Source organism: Eubalaena glacialis, chromosome 1 (genome assembly GCF_028564815.1).
Source record: "Eubalaena glacialis isolate mEubGla1 chromosome 1, mEubGla1.1.hap2.+ XY, whole genome shotgun sequence".
NCBI classification, from domain to species: Eukaryota; Metazoa; Chordata; class Mammalia; order Artiodactyla; family Balaenidae; genus Eubalaena; species Eubalaena glacialis.
Genome location: NC_083716.1, coordinates 34,266,017 through 34,286,456, shown reverse-complemented (window position 1 = coordinate 34,286,456; position 20,440 = coordinate 34,266,017). Strand labels below are relative to the sequence as shown.

The 20,440-nt window shown below is 45.0% G+C and overlaps 1 protein-coding gene across 3 annotated transcripts in view; it reads right to left on the bottom strand.

Moving 5' to 3' along the window:
- The window catches only part of MYOF (myoferlin), a 586,741-nt gene that overhangs the window by 13,170 nt on the left and 553,131 nt on the right, over nucleotides 1-20,440 (bottom strand). For all 3 annotated transcript variants that reach the window (XM_061169872.1, XM_061169799.1, XM_061169723.1), the window contains 10 exons: nucleotides 17,352-17,363; nucleotides 15,832-15,930; nucleotides 14,288-14,413; nucleotides 12,126-12,281; nucleotides 11,590-11,681; nucleotides 7,590-7,760; nucleotides 6,717-6,865; nucleotides 3,981-4,120; nucleotides 1,778-1,866; nucleotides 1,594-1,689 (listed from right to left, as the gene is read on the bottom strand). In XM_061169872.1, coding sequence (XP_061025855.1) covers nucleotides 1,594-1,689; nucleotides 1,778-1,866; nucleotides 3,981-4,120; nucleotides 6,717-6,865; nucleotides 7,590-7,760; nucleotides 11,590-11,681; nucleotides 12,126-12,281; nucleotides 14,288-14,413; nucleotides 15,832-15,930; nucleotides 17,352-17,363 — 1,130 coding nt within the window. The remainder of the gene's footprint in view (nucleotides 1-1,593; nucleotides 1,690-1,777; nucleotides 1,867-3,980; nucleotides 4,121-6,716; nucleotides 6,866-7,589; nucleotides 7,761-11,589; nucleotides 11,682-12,125; nucleotides 12,282-14,287; nucleotides 14,414-15,831; nucleotides 15,931-17,351; nucleotides 17,364-20,440) is intronic.

Genomic DNA, 20,440 nt, shown 5'->3' with positions numbered 1-20,440 from the left:
ATGCACATAGTGTTCACGATCTGCCAGGTGCTATCTTAAATGCTTTGAGTAACTCAATCTTCTGAATATTACAGAGTGGTGGATACTATCATTATCTCCAATTTACAGATGAGGATCAGTGAGCTTACTAACTTGGCCAGCTAGTAGGGAAAGTACCGGATTTCAACCCAGGTAGTTTGATTCCAGAGTCTGACTTCTTAATCACTGGGTTCTGTACTCACTATCAACATATAACACAATGCGTGCCACAACTAAGGAGCCCGGCTGCCACAACTAAGACCCGGCACAACCAAATAATAAATAAATATTAAAAAAAAAAAAAAATATATATATATATATATATATATATAAAACACGAAACTGACATCAACATGAATTATTTGGAATTGAACTATGCAAGTAACAGAATAATGAACACCTATGACACTTTGCACATTGGATGCAGGCACTCAGTAAATGTTGGTGGAATGAATGATTTTTTAAAATTATGCTAATGGGGGTGGTGGTGGGATGAATTGGGAGATTGGGAGTGACATATTAGTTATCTATTTTATACATATTAGTGTATATAAGAACCTGCTGTATTAAAAAACATAATCATAATTAAAGTAAATCAAGGACAAGCAAGGAAACAGATTGAAAACCTAAACAACAGTTTGGGAGAAGATCTATAAAATCTTCTATATGAATCCAACAATTTAATTGGGAGAAATAATAAATCTGACAACAATTGTAGCAGCTAATTACTAAAGGTTATCTTGACTAATGGTAAACTTTAATAAAGAAATTGGAAGAGCAAACAACCAGACGTGTATGAATTTAATTAAAACTTTGTGGAATAAAAAGGAGGAGGAGGAAAAGAAAGCTTCAGAGATAGAGAAGCACAACTAGTTTACTGGCTCAATTTTTGGAAAGTGCATTCTCTTTTTAGAAAAAAAGCATTAAATGACAAGTATAATTTTATCTGCAGACTGATCAAGATAGGAAACAAATACTTTTTCAGGATTTTATAATAATTTAACGTTTTGGTGCCAAAGGCATATCTTTACCGAGTTCTGTTTCAGTATTATGCTCTTGGTTTTGATCAAGGGTTAACACAAGAAATAAAGCATAATAAGGTTTTGTGGTTAAAAAAAAATTATGCTAATGTTTCCTCTTTTCCATGGACATTAACTTCTGGTAATAAAATATATAAAAAAAAGAAATTTTGGAAGCTCTACTTCTGTTTCTAAGGCTAGTTACTCAAGGTATTAAAAAAGAGTAAAAATGAACTGCATGACTAAAAAGTCTCATAACAAATCTGCTTAATAAACTGAACAAAACCCACTTTCTTAGAAAAGAAACACTTATCAGTTCTTATAAGCATCAGATGCCTCTGTTCATAAACAACATGCATACAGGTTTCTCTTTTCTTTCTGTTCTCTCTCCCTTTGTCTCCCTAGAGCTTCCTAAGCAGATTGCATTAATGAAATGTAATAGCTTCAAATAATCAAGGATCCTATAGTGGACACTTTCAATAATGAACACTCATGAAAGAGAGAGTCTGCTTTGTTCACCGAGTTTGGCATGCTCTTGCATGCCAGTCTTTCTTACCCTTTAACGTAGATGTCGCTCATTTCCTCTCCTGTGATGCTTTTCTCATCCAGGATAACGTCCTTGGTGTTCCAGATGATCACACGCAGGTAGTATCTGAAAGGAGCACATTTTGAAGGTGCTTTTTTTTCTGGTCCTGAACCAAGACCCCAGTAAGATACAGCAGGGTCTCAAGATTACTTACTTCTTGGCTTTCCGGGGTGTGATATTGAAAGGAGGGCCTGGTGGCCCCAAACTCCTGGGGAAAACATCCACCCACATCTGAAGTTTTCCCTAAGCCATTCAAAAACAAAAAGAGAAATGAAGTTATATTATGGGTGGTAGAGACTATAATTTTCTTTCATACGTCTTAGGTGAAACGAGTTCTTCAGGCCTCTTAATATATTAGTCCATATGGAAGGCAAAAAAAAATGGAGTAAAAGAACAAACCAAGATGAATCTTATACCTTCAGTGTCACTTAGGCCATCCGCCCCCCATTCTCTCCCAGGAGTCTCTGACGGCTGCATGTACCGACCTGTATCAGTCTGAGTCTTCCCTGGTTAATAAAATGAGGGGCTTCCCAATGCTAACACAACCCCCAACACACACACAACAAACACACACACACACACACACACACACCCTCTTACAATGACTAAAAGTTGGGCCCTTCACTCTCAGAACAGTTTTCCCGCTGTCACTCTATCCATCTTCACATTGCCTACTTGGTATCAGTCCCAGTTTTGTGACACCAAAGGGTTTCTCCACTTACCTTAAGAGAGAAAATAAAAATAATTTAAAACTGTATTTAATTTTGTAAAAGAAAAACTTATAGCATGGCACTTTTGAAGGAGAGACTCAAACAATGACAAGAACATTACTGTTCCCCCCAAATTGAGGACTCCCTGCATTGGCCTGCTAGTGTCTACCGCCTGAGAGGGAGCTTGCAGGAAGGGGGAGAGTGAGAGCCTGGGGACTGACACCTGTGGCGCCATCTTGGTGAGGCCCCACTCAAGTCTTTGACGGCTACAGACCAGGCCCATATATCTGACTGGAGTATTCTTCCAGACAGGCTAGGAATGCCATTAACACACTGTATCAATGATACAAACCAATTTAAATTCCCCAAACTGTTTTTGGATGTTCTGTAGACTCTGCCTTCATGACAAAAACAGACTGGTCTTTAAGAAGGTTGCCAAGGAAACCACTAGGCTGGTTTCCTAACACACTGTGATCAAAATGAATTAACTGAAGCTCTTGAAAAGGGATATATTTTACTGTGATCCTGACTCTCTTCCCACTAATCTCCAGGGCTCAAGGGTCTATTATACATCAAGCACACCGCAGAAATTAGGCATCCAGGTGTCTCCTAAGACCTAGCCAGAGTCTGTCCAATGCAGTAGGCAGAGGTGATGGAAGTATTGGTAGCCCAGGGAGCAATCTTCCTCGCTTTGTAATGTCTTAAGACTTTATTCAATTGAGGAGTAGGAGGGGAGAGAGAAGGAGAAATGGGCTCTTTGTGGGGAAAGAAGGATAATTAGAGACGGAAGAAATCAAAATATGGAACAAAATAAGAGTGAGTGACAAAATCATCTAGTAAGCCCAGGCTACTTGTGGTCACTTTTTAAGAGACCACGGTTCAGCTATCAGTGTCAACAATATTTGCATCCATTAGATAAATATTTCTTAAAGCGTGACTTCCTAACCATCTGCATCAGAACCTCTCCAGATACTTGTTACAAGTTCAGATTCCCTGCCCCACCCCAGACTTATTGAATCTGAATCTCTGCAGGCATAGCCTGGAAATCTTCATTCTAACAAGCTTCTACATGGACTGTTTTGTCATTTTCCATGTCTCTCCTTGCTTCTCTGGGAGCTGCTCCCCAGCTTCTGGGAATTGACCTTCCCCCATCACTATCAACATGGTCCCTGTGATGAGCCATCCTGTGTACTGTATCCCTGTCCTCCTGGCTAGAGCTGAGTGGTCCAGTGGTGGATAAATGGGCCAAGTTGGGGCAACCAATCCTTTCCACGTGTGGAAGTAGATGGGGCTACATTATAACATAAAAACCTCAGAAATGGTCCACGATATTCTGCCACATGGGAAGGTGATCACAGGAAGGAAAAGTGCAGGGTAAAGTAGACTCAGAGAGAAACAGACAAGAGACAGGGAGAGATCCTGGTCCAAGGTTGTTCTGAGTCACTGTCACTCTCCTGTCTGGATTTAGTGAGTTACCTGAAAATTCTTACAATAAATTCCCCTTGGGGATGAAGCTAACCTGAGTTTCATTTCTATTTCGTGTATATCTAAAAGTATCCAAAAAAGATAAAAGAGGCAAGTCTGTGTCAGCTATCACCACTGCCTTTGGAGTGTGGGTGACGGGTTCACAGTTAGAGAGCCCTTTACCTGGGAGATGTTAGGCTGAAAGGTGCTATGCAAAGTCCTAGTTTCCACGTGTTCAGGGACCAGCCCCTGAGTCCTAAGGATGTGAAGGGCAAGGCGCTCCTCAGGGGCCCCGAGGTGTTGGTGCAGGATTTTGTTGGCTTCTGCAATAAAGAAGGACAGTGAAACAGGGATGGGCATCCGGGAACAGTTCAGCCAGATCGCCTTGAGGGATTTGCAGTACTTCACCCCAGACTCTGCAAAAATGGTCAGGCAGTGCCAGTGTGCAAACCAGCTTGTGAAAGAGTTGTTGATAGAAATACCTCCTGACTGGGCTTCCCTGGTGGCGCAGTGGTTAAGAACCCGCCTGCCAATGCAGGGGACATGGGTTCAAGCCCTGGTCCGGGAAGATCCCACATGCCGTGAAGCAACTAAGCCCGTGCGCCACAACTACTGAGCCTGCGCTCTAGAGCCCGTGAGCCACTACTGAGCCCACGTGCCATGACTACTGAAGCCTGGGCGCCTAAAGCCCATGCTCCGCAACAAGAGAAGCCACCGCAATGAGAAGCCGGTGCACCACAAGGGAGAGTAGCCCCCGCTCGCAGCAACTAGAGAAAGCCTGCACACAGCATCGAAGACCCAACAGGGCCAAAAATTAATTAATTAATTAATTAATTTAAAAAATATAAAAAAGCTCCTGACCAAGAGCCCTGCCCCAACCAGGCTCATTTCTGACTTGTAGGCTGCCAATAGTGAAGAGAACAGAACGCTCCAGAATGTGTAAGTGAGAGCAGCCCCTATTTACGTTGGTGTCAGGGGCTCACTCCGTCTCCCAGACTCCCTTGCAATTAGGTGTGGCCATGCAAACAAGGTAGGCTAGAATATAACGTAGGTGGAAGTGACATGTGTGCCACTTCAAGACCTAGCCCATAAAACCCGCTCATGTAGGATCCTCTGTGTGCACTTTCTCTTCTGGATGCAGAAGAAAACAGTGACCTTAGACACCTGAGCTGAAGAAGGGCAGAGCTATACGATGGAAGAGCCTAGTCCATGAAGCACTGTTTGGAAGAGGGCCACCCACCTGTAGGAGTACCTGTTTTGAATTTATGAGAAATAAACTTCTATTGTGTTAAGCCACTGAAATTTGTAAGTTTAACTATTACAGTAGCTAGGTAGCATCACTGTGGCATTTAAAAACATAGTCCCCAAATTCTCTGTCACTCCTCCCATTGGGAGGTGGGGTCTGTGTCCTCTCCCTTTGAATCTGCAGACATATTTGACCACTAAAGAAAGGATGCTGTGTGACTTCCGAGGCTAACCATGAAAGGCCACGCTGGTCTTCTTGGGGTCCTTGCTCTGGCGGAAGCTGCCAGCCGTGTAAGGAGTCTGGGTGCCCAGAGATCACCCTATGGGAAAGGCCTGGGTAGGTGCTCTGGTCATCAGTTCCACGTAAGCTCCCATCCAAGAGCCAGCAGCAAATGACAGCCATGTGCGTGAGCCATCCTGGACATCCAGCTCAGTCGAGCCTTTGGATGACTGCAGCCCTGGCCAACATCTGACAGCAGTCAACTGCATGAGCAACTCAAGTGAGAACTGCCCAGGTGAGCCCTTCCTGAACAGCTAACCCACAAAACTATAAGCAAAACAAAATGGTTGTTATATGGGAAAAGAATCTAAAAAAGAGTAGATATATGTATAACTGATTCACTTTGCTGTACAGCAGAAACTAACACAACACTGTAAATCAACTATACTCCAATAAAAATTTTAAAAAAATAAAACAATATGGTTGTTTTCAGCGGCTAACTTTTGGGGTGATTTGTTATGTGACAAAAGTAACTGGAACAATCCTGACTGATACAGCTTTTTGGGGGTGCTGTTTAATTGTTGGGGGTAATCTTCTCCATGGGGCCATGTTGCTTGCCAGTTTAGTCCCAGTCCCTTTTGCAAGTTCTCATGTTACCAGCAGCATCAACATTTGTTAAACATCTTATCATCCCTGATATTGACCAAGTCCTCTTAAGAGAGAAAGACAAATATAGTTTCTTAAAATGTCAAGAAAAAACAGTTGAGGATCAGGAAGCACTTTCACTCCCGTGTGTCCTTGCTCAGCTTTCTCTGGATATCCCATGTGCCCTCAAAGCCAGCGCACTGCCAGCCCCTCCAGGAAGCCCTCCTCCCTACGAAACACTGAATCATGCCACAGCTCTTATGCTCTATTAAGCTTATTTCAGTCTCTGTCATAATGTAGTTAGCTGTTTATGTGTCAGGACAGATTGCATTATAAATTACTGCTTAGGAAAGAGCAAGACCCCGAGCTCGGATGTGAGCCAGATGTGAACTAAGCAGATTCTTCAAACCAGCCCCCAGCATCCCTGAGCCTTCTCAGAGAAGGGCTGGGAGAATGATGGAATAAAATTGGAAGAGAAATTCTTCCACTACCATCTGAGCACTTTTGAGCTAGTTATGCATTACATGGAAATAAGTTAATTATTAGAACTTTGTGTTCAAAGCTCAAATGGCTATGACCTAAAAAGGTCAAGTGAAACATAAGACAGACAAGAAAACGTGTCCACTTTGACACCTGACATGACAGCAAAACTCTACTATAATGGGGCTTTTGTTAGACAGTCATGTGTACGGAATTCCCTATGGTATTAGGGCACTGCTCTGTCCACCCCCCTCCCCGATGCAAACCAGGCAGCATAAATGGGTTGCTGTACCTTGTAACCAGCTTGCCATCCATGGCAGTGTGCTTACCAAATTCATCTAGGCTGTAGTCTTGTCCTCCATATCTGATTCTACTTCCGTCTTCAGAAAGGACAGGTGGTGGGAAGCCTTTGAATCTGGCTACATTTTGAAGCAACTGTGTTGGTTTCAATTGATCTCGCCAGGTGTTTACTCCAGAACTGTGAATTAGATCCCACACCCGGAGTTACCGCAGGGCACACAAGTTCTTCTTGGATTCATACACACACATACTTATAGGTGCTCTCATGTTAACGGGGGAGCAGGGAATGTGCTCTACACGTTGGCTTTTGCTTAGAAATCTATTTAGGATTTAGAGACCTAAAATCCACAATCATTTTGGCCTCAGCCAATTGGTACTCCCCCCCGCCCCTCAGTTTCCTCCTCTGTAAAAAATGAGTTTGACTGAGATCGCTGTAATCACAATAGGCAACCTTATAAATTAGAAATCAGAAGCTATATCTCATTCAATACTACAGAAAGGCACTGTTTAGCACTCAGGGAAAGAGGGACATCACAGAATTGATCAGTTTGGAGGGAGGGGCAGGGAATTCCTGCCATCAAATATTGCCAGCTCTTGGTCCCGGGCATCAAGGACGGAAGGGGCTCAAAGAATGGGAGAGTGGAGACTGCTTCTCCAGGGGCTGCTACCTGCGCCATCCCCACAGAGCACTGCACTGCTCCAGGGGCCAGCGTTGTACACAGACGCCAATGGGAATGGGCAATGCTATGGTCCTGATTCTCTCTAAGATGATTCTATTATCAACAACGGTATCTACCCGACTCAAAGGAGCAGGGGCTCAGTTAAGACAGGCCCTGAGGTGGAGCGCCAGAGCTTCCCCAGGTATTAATGTTAGATGGAGCAAACTGTCAACACACACTTACACACAGTACTGCTCAGGAATGCCGCAGTGGGACCCAAACCGGGAAAGGAATCGGTTTTCCAGGTCAATAATCGTTTCTCCTACTTTTTCATCACGGGTAAAGGTGTCGTAATCATAGACAGAAATTTTCAGGTCTTTTTCTTGAGGTAAGTAGCAGCTCAGTTCATACATTCTGAATAAACAAATGTGAGGTTAGAATCACCATGATCCCACCCGGGCGTCTCACACAAACCAGGGCTCTGCACAAAGGCTCCCCGGGCTGGGGCTGGGGCCGGGGCTGCAGGAGGAGGACATCACGGCCGGGAGAACCAGGTGGGTGGCGGCAGGCAGGGGTGCTTGATTAAGTAGTGCACGTTAGTAATGAGAGCAACAGATTGTACACTTGCTCAGGAGAAGATCCAGGGCTTTAAATGCCTAACGAGAATCCCAGCTTTGCTGCTTACTGGCTGCGGGACCCTAGGCCAGCTACTTAACCTCCTGTGCTCAGTTTTCTCATCTGTAAAATGGTGATAATAATCCCTACCATCCCATGCTGTTACAAGGGTCAAGGGAAGAAACGTTTAGAAAGCATTTGGTATGAGTGCATTACTCAAAACCCAATAGCTATAATATAATAATAATGATAAATTATTATAAGTTATATAATAATTATTGTTAATAATTATAATATTATCTGGGCACCCAGGCATCTCTACCCAGCTGGGAGATTAGTAAGGCACAAGCACCCCGATTTATAGCCCCCATATCTGTGCCCCTACTATGTTCCCTTCTCTGCCTCAACAGAGACCACTACCCCATGGAACACCCTGGACTCACCCCACAGGAGCATGAGGGTCTGGAGGGGGGGAAGTGGAAGGCTGCCAAGAAGGCTCCCTCCCTCCTCCCAGGCCCTCTGGCTCTGCCACTGATTTGTGGAGGCTTTTCGATAGTATCTGTATTAAAATGCAAACACTTCTGAGAGAACGATAAATAATCAAACAGTAATTTCTGTGGTAGGCGAGCAATATGGCGCCAGTTCTGAGATGGTGATAACTGTACAGCATAAGCTCCAGATGGGTGGGGTTTGGTTCTGTATCTGCACACAGAGGGGTGAGTCCCATAGTAGGTGCTCAATAAACTTTGTGGACAGAAAACTGTGAGAGGCCTCTTGCATCTCTCCTCTCTCACTGTGCCTCCACTCCTCCTCCTGTCACTCTGGTGTGTGGACTGCTTCTTGCCCGAAGAGCCAGGAGTACTAATGTCTTGAGCAGCAGGGTATGTGTCAGTGGGGCTCTGGAGACAAGCTTCTAGGGTGTCTCCTAGATACAGCTCAGTGACTTCTCCAGACTGCTGCAGCCAGGCGGGGGCCTGCAGGAGGAAGGCGGCCCAGGATGGAAGGTGCTGGAGTCATGGCCACGCCTGAAGCACCATATCCACACGAGCCCCCAAATTCCATTACTGGATTCCAAGGGACAGGTAATATGTGTCCCTTGACAAAAAGAATTCTTTGCTCAAATAAGTTTGAGAACCACTTCTGGTGTTCCTCTGGGCAAACCGAAGGTTCTGAGAAGTCCTGCAGTTATCTTTTTAACCCAAGCATCTTGGTTTGATGAAGGAATACGTCTTTCTTTAGAACACAATTAACATCTTCTGGCAGACTGACATCCCATTGAATGTTATGGGATAACGATGCTGAACAGTGGCCGAGCACGTAGGAAAGGTTGCTCCTTCCTGAATTCCTTTCATGGTATCCCTGAGGGTCTCCGCTGAGAAGAAAGTCACCCTGGAAAAGACGGAGGCCAGGGACCGGAGCCGTGGGAGGGGTTGCAGAGCCGGCGTCTCCCTGGCTCCACCCTGCTGGGCGGGGTGATGTCTGCACTTCACCAGATGGCGATTGGCTGTGCGGAGCCTGACGGCATCACTTCCTTCCGGGGTGGCTCCAAGCTAGACTTTTCCTGCCACTTAATTAAGCTTGTGCGTGGCTCCTCCGAGATGAGCGATTCAGACAGGGCCGCCTTTCTCCCGTAAAAGCTGGCTTTCCCTGCTTCCCTGTCTCCCCCGCATGGAGCCCTCCTTCCTGCCCTGCGTGCCTTTTCCTGTCTAGACCTCAGGGCTGGATCAGGGGAAGAAAAGGAAAACAATCATATTGCCCTGCCAGAGGATTACTTCCACTGCCTGGCCCTGGCACGCGGCCCCGGGGTGTGCGGCACAGAGGGTGTGCATGTGCGCGCTTGCACACGCACGTACACACAAGAGAGGGAAGGATTGCATAAGGGCACCCACCAACAAACACGAGTACAGAAGAAGCGGATGGGCAGGATAATAAAGCCAGAAATTAAAATACAGGCACACGTCAAATAAGAACAAAGTGTTCTCCTTCTCGGCAGGGTTCTGGGGAAAAATAACACTATTTTTACAAATGCTTTGTGCAAAGAACATTTTTCTACAGGTGATGGCTTGGCCCGGAATATGAAACATTACCAAGAGTGTTGGAAAAGCCTGGGGCTTGGTCAGGAATTTCTACCTAAGTCTTGGCTGCCCGGTGCACCAGCTGTGTGGACACAGCTCTGGTGCCTTGTTTCTGTCACCTGTAAAGTGGGGCCGTGACTCCCTGCCCTGTCAGCTGCCGGGTTTGACAATGAGGTGAAAATCAGATGGTGGTGGCCATGCAGACGCTGCATTCAGGTGACCTGGGCGTGAGTCCCGGCTTTGCCGCCCAGCAGTGGAGTGAGTTGGTGCTGACTCCCTCCGTGCCTCCGTTTCCTCTGTTGTCAGGTGAGGGTAGTCCCTCAGAGTTGTGAGATTTTTGAGATGTTTTCTATGAAGGGCTCGGCATAGTGCACATCCACAGTAAAAGCTCAGCAAATAGTAGCTATTATTAAATGTGGAAGTAGTTTATAGCTGAAAAAAGCTGGTCCTCTTTAGAGGTCACTTGGGTGCACCTTACCCTTGAGAAGGTTCTGATGAGATCAGTGTAACAGTCCAGAACAGATGTAAAGTGGCAATGATGAAGACGGTAATGCTATTTCAAGAATCTTCGGGGGACTTCCCTGGTGGCGCAGTGGTTAAGAATCCACCTGCCAATGCAGGGGACACGGGTTCGAGCCGTGGTCCAGGAAGATCCCACATGCCGCGGAGCAACTAAGCCCATGCACCACAACTACTGAGCCTGCGCCCTACAGCCCACGAGCCACAACTACTGAGCTCGCGTGCCACAACTACTGAGGCTGTGCCCTAGAGCCTGCGAGCCACAACTACTGAGCCTGCATGCCACAACTACTGAAGCCCACGCACCACAACTATGGAGCCTGTGCTCTAGAACCCGCGAGCCACAACTACTGAGCCTGCACTCTAGAGCCCATGAGCCACAACTACTGAAGCCCGCGTGCCTAGAGCCCGTGCTCCGCAAAGAGAAGCCATTGCAATGAGAAGCCCGCCCACCACAACGAAGCGTAGCCCCTGCTCGCCGCAACTAGAGAAAGCCCGCACGCAGCAACGAAGACCCAACGCAGCCATAAATAAAATCTTCGGGAACAGAAGACAGGGAGCAGGACATCTGACCCCATCACTTTCTGCTGCCTTCTCAGTTTTAGTAACAGAGTCAGTAACACATACACTGGCTCAAAGTGGTGGAGTCAAAGCATCCCAGAAAGAGCTCAGCAGGATCGGGGAGTGAGAACCACCTGTCACTACATGTAAGTCACTGCCTACCCTTCTTGTCTAGAAGCCACAAACCCTCCGGACTCCTGGGCCTCATTACCCGCCCCCCGCCCCTCTAGGTCTCACAGCAAATCTCTCAGACTTGGTTTAGTTTTCTTCATGATACTTTTCACTTCCACAAATTTCTTGTATTTGTGCATTTACGTATTTATTACCTGCCCCACCGACTTGGATATTTGAATAGTTCACAGACATAGTTTCACAGCTTCCGGGCCTAGAGCAGAGCCTGGCACCCATTGCATCCTTAGCACAGAGGCCAAGAAGAAAAGAACCACAGAAAAGCGTTAGGAAATGCCCGTTACCTGCCGAACACCGGGTTGAGAGTGTTGGGGATGTAGTGGTCTCGATCTTCCATTACTTTTTTGCCCAGTGTTATTTTTATATAAGGGTCACACTGTGGGGACAAAACAGACAGCAGGTTATGTCACCATGGGGTGCCAGTTCAAGGCAGTTTCTGGGACAGACTCAGGTGTGACTCCACCCCTGCTCCCACCCTGATGAGAAGGGGTAGCCTCAGACCAGGTCTGGGCAGTGCTCCCTCTTGGCGCCATGCAGCCAGCGCACCTTTGGAGGAGAGGCAGTGGCGGGGAGAAGTGACAAAGCAATTCTCCTCCGAGGTCACATCTGTAAAATGAGAAGGGTGAACCAGAGGCTCCAAAGCCCCTTCAAGCTCTGAGATAAATCCCCACTGGGACAATCCTCCTGAACAGATTGTTTTGATAGAGTATCTTTCCCCTTGTGAGATAACAGAGCCCAGAAAGAAAGAACATGACAATTACTGTGGCTGATGACTGTAATTATGTTGCTATAGGAGAAGGCGCCACGCCCAAACTCTTACCAGGCCATTGTTGTCCTGGGGCTGGAGCTCTAAGCCTCGAACAATGTAAATCCTAACCGTGCATTCCTGTGGGACGCTGTCAGGTAGTTCCCGAAACTGCCGGGGAGGGGCCGGCACGCTGGGGTCATCCGACAGGGGGTAGATTCTGAAGGAGCCCTAGGAGAGAGACACACAGATGTACTCGCAGGACCTTGGGCGATCAGGGCAGAGGGCTTGGGGCAGTGTCCTTTCCCCCAGGACACTGGGGGCAGCCACAGGGGCTGTGGGATTGGGGGATGAAGGGCTGCCTTTTGTGAAAGAAATGGCTATGGTGTGCTTTGCATGTTTCCAGTGGGGAAAGTGAGTGATGATAAAGTAATTACTTAATAGATCACAGGGGAGAAGAAAGGGCAGGGCAGAGGTAGGGAGGCCTGGCAAAAACCTAGGCAAGACATGGAGGTGGCCTGGACCAGTATGATGGCAAAGGAGGTGATGAGAAGTGAAATTTTGCACATTTTTTGAAGATAGGAATAAAAATGATTATTTTTTAAACTCAATAAAGTATAAAGGGTGATTTCCCTCTTTTTTTTAAAATCACCCCTGTAAACCCCCTTCCATCCACTCCCAGGCAAACTCCTGTTCATCCCTCAGGTCTCAGCTGAAAAGTGTCACTTCTTCTGGGAAACCTCCCTGATTGCCCCTGGGTTGGATATGTTTCCTAACACTCTTTTCTAACCCCGCACTCACCCCTATTGCAGCACTGACCTCTGCATCGTCACTGTCTATTTATTGTCTATATTCTTCACTAGACTGTGAGCTTCCTGAGGGAGGGAAATATTTCTTGTTTATCACTGTATCTCCAGCACCTAACACAGGGCTGGGCATGAAGCAGGGACACAATAAGCAGTTTCTGAATGAGTGAGCCATCAGGTCAGCTTGAGAGGCCTTATATTTTATCTTGAAACCAGCTTACGTACAAGAGAAAGCACTAAAGTTGGATTCAGAACACGTGGGTCTTAGTTCCAGCTACTTTCACTAAGTAAAGCAGCATGATGTAAGCACCTACCATGTGCCAGGTACTGGGGGCCAAAAAATGAACTCAAGGAATCCAGTCTGGCACAGGGGTGTTAAATAGGTTTGACTCTCATGCTATCTTTGATGGCTTGGCGGAAAGCTATAATGAGAAGGATTTTGAAACCACGTGTAGGGTAAAATGGTCTGATCGATTAGCAATGTCTGCTATTGGAAAGGATTAGGAAGTAACAGCACATCTGCCACGGATTTGCCAACTGTGGTTGGAGGGAGGGGCAGTTGTGAAAGCAGATACTTACAATGTGAAAGGTACTTTAGTAGCAGCGGGGACCCAGGGAGCCTGGGGTAGGAGTGAGTCACCCAGGGAACACTTCACAAAGAATGTGACATCAGAGCTGGCGCTTCAAAGAATGAGTAGGAGTTTGTCAGACCACAGAGAGGGAAGGAAGGGCATCCAGGGAATGAAGAAGAACTTGTCCCAGAGCTCCAAGTTGTGAAAGGACAGGGTGTGTTTGGGGCTTGGAGAGGATGCAGTGGCAGGAGAGACAAGAAGCTTGTGAAAGGCCAGCCCAACTCCTTGGAAGGAGTTGAGACTTGACCCGGTGGAAACTCAAGCAATGTCTTTAAGCGGTCGAGAAACACGATCAGATTTGGTTGTGTGAAGGATGGACTAGAGTGTGGACGAGAAGAGTGGCAAGGACAGTGGATTGGGAAAGTGCTGCACTGGTCCTGCTGAAAGCCTGGGACGTGTGTGTGTGTGTGTGTGTGTGTGTGTGTGTGTGTGTGTGTGTGTGTGTGTGTGTGGATTGGGAAAGTGCTGCACTGGTCCTGCTGAAAGCCTGGGACGTGTGTGTGTGTGTGTGTGTTGAAAGCCTGGGACGTGTGTGTGTGTGAGGGTGGGAACTAGCGCTTAGAGAGGCTGACTCTACAGGATTCAAGGCTGGTTGGCATCGGCAGGGAGAAAGATACGGAGAATGGCTTTGAGTGTTCTGCCCCCGACCCCACTGTCCTCTTCCTTGTTAGCATCTTCTAGCATCCTTCAGATGTCAGAGGATATGTCCCTGACCCAGAGATTGGTTGTCCTTTATCCTAGGTCTATAAAGAAAATAAAGATGGATTTTAAACAGGACACACACACACATTTTACTCACCTTAAACTCTCCTACCACAGAAGGATCTTCATTCTCATCTGATTTGCCTCGATACAGCTTGAAAGTATCTGAGAAGTCTGTCAGGCCCTCGAATTCTGTTACCTCCTCTAGTTCACAGTCATATATCTGCAAACCATCAACAGATTCTTAATTTCTCATTAAAATACAGGTAGAATCTAAAATCAAAAAGACTGACAATACCCAATGGGCATGAGATGTGGATGGAGCGCCAGAACTCTCACATTGCTGGCTGGAGTGCAGAAAGACATGACCACTTTGGAAAAGTGTCTGGCAATTTCTTATGAAGTTAAATATCCAGCTACTCTATGATGCAGAAGTTGTATTCCTAGGTATTCATCCAAGAGACATGAAAACATGTCCACATGATATTAGAATGTCCATAGCAGCTTCATCATCAGGAGAATGGATAAACAAGTCGTGGTATATCCATACAATGGAATATGACCCAGCAATTAAAAGGCGCAAACTACTGATGCACAAGACAATACGATGGATCTCAAAACTACTGTGTTGGGCTAAAGAAGCCACACACACACAAATACGTATTGTATGAGTCCACTTATTTGAAGTATAAAAAATGGCAAAACCGATCTACGATGATGAAATCAGATCAGTTGTCTCTAAGAGGGTTGGAAGGTTGTGAGAAATTGAATGGAAAGGGGTACAAAGGAGTTTTCTGGGGTGATGGAAATGTTCCTTGCCTTGTTTTGGTAGTGGTTTATGTAGGTGTATATACAATTATCACAACTCACTGAATGGATTACTTTATTGTATGTAAATTATACCTCGATAAAAAGCTAGAAGAGGAGGAGGAGGAAGGAAGGAAGGAAGGAAGGAAAGAGGGAGGGATGGAGGATGGACTGTGGGGCTGATCTAGTTTATTTCTCTAAATAAGCGGTTCTTTACATGCTGGTGTTTCTCAAGCTGCATTGAGATGTTATGACAATCACATGAAAGAAAATAGATTTTTCCACGTTCTGAAAAAATAAATAAAGAACTGGAAAACCCAAACCATTAACAGAAAGATCATCCATAGCCAGACCGGCCTAGTCCAATAGCTTGTCTTCCTCCTGGACACACAGTTGTGGTCGTACACTGCATACATGTAAAAGAATCAACTTCTCAGCTAGTGAAACTAATGCTCGTTCAGAGGACAGAATAAAGCATGTTGACATTTCATGCTTTTTTGCAAGAGCACCATGACTTTGAAGGTCTCCGTTGGTCAAACTGGACAATCGTTGGCCTAATTAGTGCGGTGCCAACCCATTCCCAACCCTCGGCCAGATGTCCCCAAGCCTTAAAGTGGCAGTCACATAACCATAAATCAACAGCTGTCCTCAAGCCCCGGGAATTGTGGCAAAGCCAAAATCCATCACAAGGGGGCTCCCCAGGAGGCCAGAGGTGCTCCTGGCCCCTCAGCCTCAGCACCCACCATTGGACCTTTCAGTCTTTCACTCAGCTCTGCCTATGGCCAGTTTTCACGCATGTCAATCCCCCACCCACAGTAGCATAGGCCCAGGTACCTGGAGTTTGGGATAGCCTTTCTGAATATATTGTCCACATTTTTCATGTTCCCCTGTGGAAGCATAATATTTACTCCACCAGTCAATATTTTCTTCCTCCTAAAGAAAGACACATGAAAATGGAAAAATCTTTAGGGATGCCCTGGATTTCCAATCATTGCAAGAAAACTCATATGTAATAGACAAGAGAAACAGGTACTTCTGAACCTAAAAGAGGCGAGATTATATGACTCTTGTTTACATGCACCAAAGTATTCAGGATTCTTCTACCCAGCAGCTGGAGGTGAAATGATGATCCTTGGCCAATGAAATGTGTTTGGCTTTAATGGCCACAGCTACACTAGATGATTTTCTTACATTCTATGGATACAATCTATTCATTTGTCTGTTTTTACTCTTTTATCCTGTTGACTTGATATTTACATATGCAGATAAATTAAAAGAAAACCTTCAGTATGTGTTTACTATTTCATCCTCCAGTATGCGTTTTCCACTGTTTCATTTCCTTAGCCCTTTTAGCCAGCAATGCGTTGCAAAACAAAGCTCACTAAGCTAAGAGTGGGTAAAACTGGTTCTAATTCAAGTTCCATCCTTTATGTTAGAAGCCATACCCTTATGTTACAAGCCACACCACATTAGGTACGTTGTTTAACATCTCTGAGCATCATTTTCTTCATCCACTGAATAGGATAATAACACTACCTGTCCCCATCTGTCTCATAGGATTGTTTTGTTTTGTTTTTTGGCCACACTGTGCGGCATGCGGGATGATCTTAGTTCCCCAAGATCCCCGACCAGGGATTGAACCCGTGCCCCCTGCATTGGGAGCACATAGTCTTAACCAGTGGACCACCAGGGAAGTCTCTCATAGAGTTGTTTTGGACATGAAATAAGATCATTAGGAGAAGGAGCTTTGAAAATTATAAAATGTGAAGCAAGAGTAGGGAGGCATCATGGTTTGTTTAGACCAGTGGCTCCCAACCTATTCTTGGAGATTCTAATTCAATCAGCCTGGGGTGAGACCTGGCATCCAGGATGCTTTCAAAAGTTCCCCAGGTAACGTGCAGCCAGAGTTCAGAATCCGGTGGTTCTTAGACTGGGCAGAAGGGACAGCATTTAGAATCACTTGTGCAACATTCTCAAACTGTAGAAGGCTGTAGTTTATCGAAGGCTACTATAAATTCCACTCAGATTTATAACAAGAATAGATCCCATCAGACCCACCCATGGCTTAATCTACCTAGGAAAAGTGAGCTTGCCCAAAATAGTGTGTCACCAGCAACATAGGCTCCTCTTCCATCTGGGGGGAAGGAAGAAGGAACACTCAAGAAAAGCTATTTCTTATTTGTATATGGTATATATATGTTTATACATACACCTACAGTTATTTCCCCTTTATGGATCAGTAACCCAACCCTGGATTTAAACATTTATTTATTTATTTATTTATTTATTTACATATCAGCTATAGGCAGAAAATACATGAATCTTAAGTCTAGCAAAATGTGTATAATAGTTACCTTTTCTGTTAGCTGCCCATCACATATATATGGGCAGGAAGAGGACAAACCATGTTCAGGTCACACAGAGATGGAGACCCCATGAGCATTAGGTTCAATGAGAAAGAGAAAAGGAGACGTTATTTTTCATCCATGCCTTATATTATCAACATTTTGATGGATTATTTATTCAATTCAAGATGATCTCATAGTTAAACACACCTTATTGGTTTCTTCTCTGAAAATGTGCAAAAGAGTTAAAACAGTATTAAAATAAAAGGCTTGGAGGTAGCCACCCATGTCCCATGTTTTAATAGAGTTAGACAATCAATCTGTCCGCCAGCATAGTGATCACAAAGGGGGTGGGGTGGGGTGGAGGTGGGAATGAATACAGTTGCTCATCTTCCTGCCCCAAACCTTTTATTCCATTTAGCTTCTAAAGTATATCCCCAACTTGGCCTAATTCTCATTCCTTCAAAAACTCCTGTCCCAAGATGTTTATGTCCAACATGACTGCAGCACCATCATGTAAGTATCTTTTCTTGATTTTTTCCCATGCCGACGATAAAGCACCAAATACATATCCATCCATAAATGGATGTCAAGTCTCTCATTGGCCAAATCCTCCCTCCCATTTGAGTTTCTGCATGGAGAATCCACCAGGAGATGAGAGAATGGACAGCTAGGATGCTGGGGCTTGACTTTTCTCTTGGTACCTGCTGGAACATCAGCCAAGCTCACCCTTAGGGGCAGTATGAAGAATTGCTACCTCCTAACTTCAAGTTCATTTCCACTGTGAGGGGACAGCGACTCCTCACTACAGGCACTTCCTGCAGGGAGTGCTGGGCGGCCACGGGGCTTCTTCTGCAAGTGCCCCTCGGCATTTTCCGCATCGACTTTTGTTCAGCACACAGAAATGCCAAGAGAGGCAGAGAGACAGACAGATATAACAATTCTTTCTATTAGATTCATGTCAAAGCGAGATTAAAAGTTAAATCATCACAGCTGAATTCAGATTTTGGAGAGAGGGACTTTATGCCGAAAGTGTTTTCACATTCTGAATGGTTCCTGAATTCATATATTTAGAGTCTGTTTATTCACATCTATTCTCAGCTATTTGAAATCATTTCAAAGGAATGAATAGTTCATGATTTAAAAAGCGTTTTTCAGAACAGATTGCTGATGTTAAAATCTAGGATTAATATGGGAGAATTTATTCATGTCCGCTTACTCATTAGTTCACGTGGCAAAGTAGCTGAAGCAGCTAAAGTAACTTGCTTCATTATATCCAAACGGCACATAAGATTCTCCCCTGAAGCTTAAAATAATCACATTTGTTTAAAGATCGTCTTTCACTCCAAAATCTAGAAAGAATCTGAAAGGAGAGTTCAAGTCTTTAGACCGAGGTCCCCGCAGCCCCAGGCAGCTTCATGCATTTTCTTATCATACATACATGCACTGTCGTTGAAGAAGCCATTTTGCTGAGTGCTGTTGACATACTGCTTAAGCACTGGAATTGGAAGGTAATTGTTGAAATGGCCATGTAGGAACGTCTGTGTTATCTGGCTAGCACTTAGCAATTTGTCCCCAGTGCTTATTTCCCGCTTTACTTGTGGTGGTGATGAGCCCATCTGTTAAGAGCTCCCAGGGTCACCACAGGGTAGTGGTGTGAGTTTCTGTGAGCCCGAAACTGTCACCTGAAGCCACATTCCACAGCTCCCATCAACAGCACAGTGTTGACCCATTCCCTCCATTTACCAATAAAAGGCTTGAATTGAGTTAGTGGTAATAGGTATTCATTACACACACATCGCATGTACATGTAACACATGCATATCACATGCATGCATATATTACACACATGCATGTATATTACATGCATGCACGTATATTACATGTATATGTAATCCAGGACATCAGCAAGCTTGTCATTGGCTCTTCCAAAGCTCAACTTTGCTCATTTGACTTTGCATAGATGAGTGCTATACTCCTCAATGAATAGGTGGTATCAGATTTTTAGAGGCAATTCCAAATAGCCTTTCTTATCAACACAGTATACCTCCAGTAGGTGTTAGGAGAGCAGCTGAGTGAAAGTTATTTATAGTACATGAGAATGACTGATACTACCTTCCTCAGTCCTGCTAAGTTGCAACTTAAAATATGATGTAAACTCAACTTTCACAATGTGTCACTACAGTAGCCTCATCTGTTAACTACTGTTAAGAAATGAATGAGATTGCGGCATAGACTGGCTTTATTCTTCTTCTTGGGCCTCCATACCTGGGGCTACTGAGTATACAGAAGGCCCAAAGAAGAGCTGATTGACAATGGGAGGCAGGAAAGCTGGAGGCTGATTACAGAGCAGGATCTTAAACTGGCTTTTTCCAGAGTTGTTGTGAAAACGTACGTAAAAGATCTTAAGTATATTATACTTAGCTTCTCCCTAGGCTACTACTGTTTTATTGGGAATATTTGGGGTTGTTTATAAAGTGAACGGAGTGGTTTTGCATATTTGATACTGTCATTTCTGACTGTGGAGGCTTCTCAGGGAATAGAATCAAACACATTGCTACGCAGTGCTGGCTGTAGAGCCCACATTTAGTATGGTCCAATTGTTAGTGAGTTTAATGCAGTGGGAAGAAAGTGGATTTCTTTAAAGGCACTGTTTATGGACATAACACATTAAAGTGCAATCATGTGCACTTTTCGGCCAGTTTGCACATTAAAACATGCTGTGAAAGTCCATCGTGAATGCCAACAGGAACGGGGAGATATTTGATGTTTTCTTTTTTCTGGGCTGGGAACTTTTTTTTTTCCCTCTCCTTCTTGTCGAACTGGCTGGAATGGTTCTAACATAGGGTCCTGAGTGAGCATTTCCACCAATTTCTTGATTTGGAAAACCACAGTGAATATAAAAGTCGGGGATATCCCATACACTGACAAACAGGGTCATTAAAAATCCGTGACACGTCTGTTTCATGTAGGGAAAACCCTGGTGTGCTACATGTATCCCTCTTCTGAATGTTGTGCTGCTGTGTATTTGCTCCTGAAATTTCTCTTTGTTGCAAATGATATCACTCAGACTGTCCACACTAAAGGTCCTCAGACCT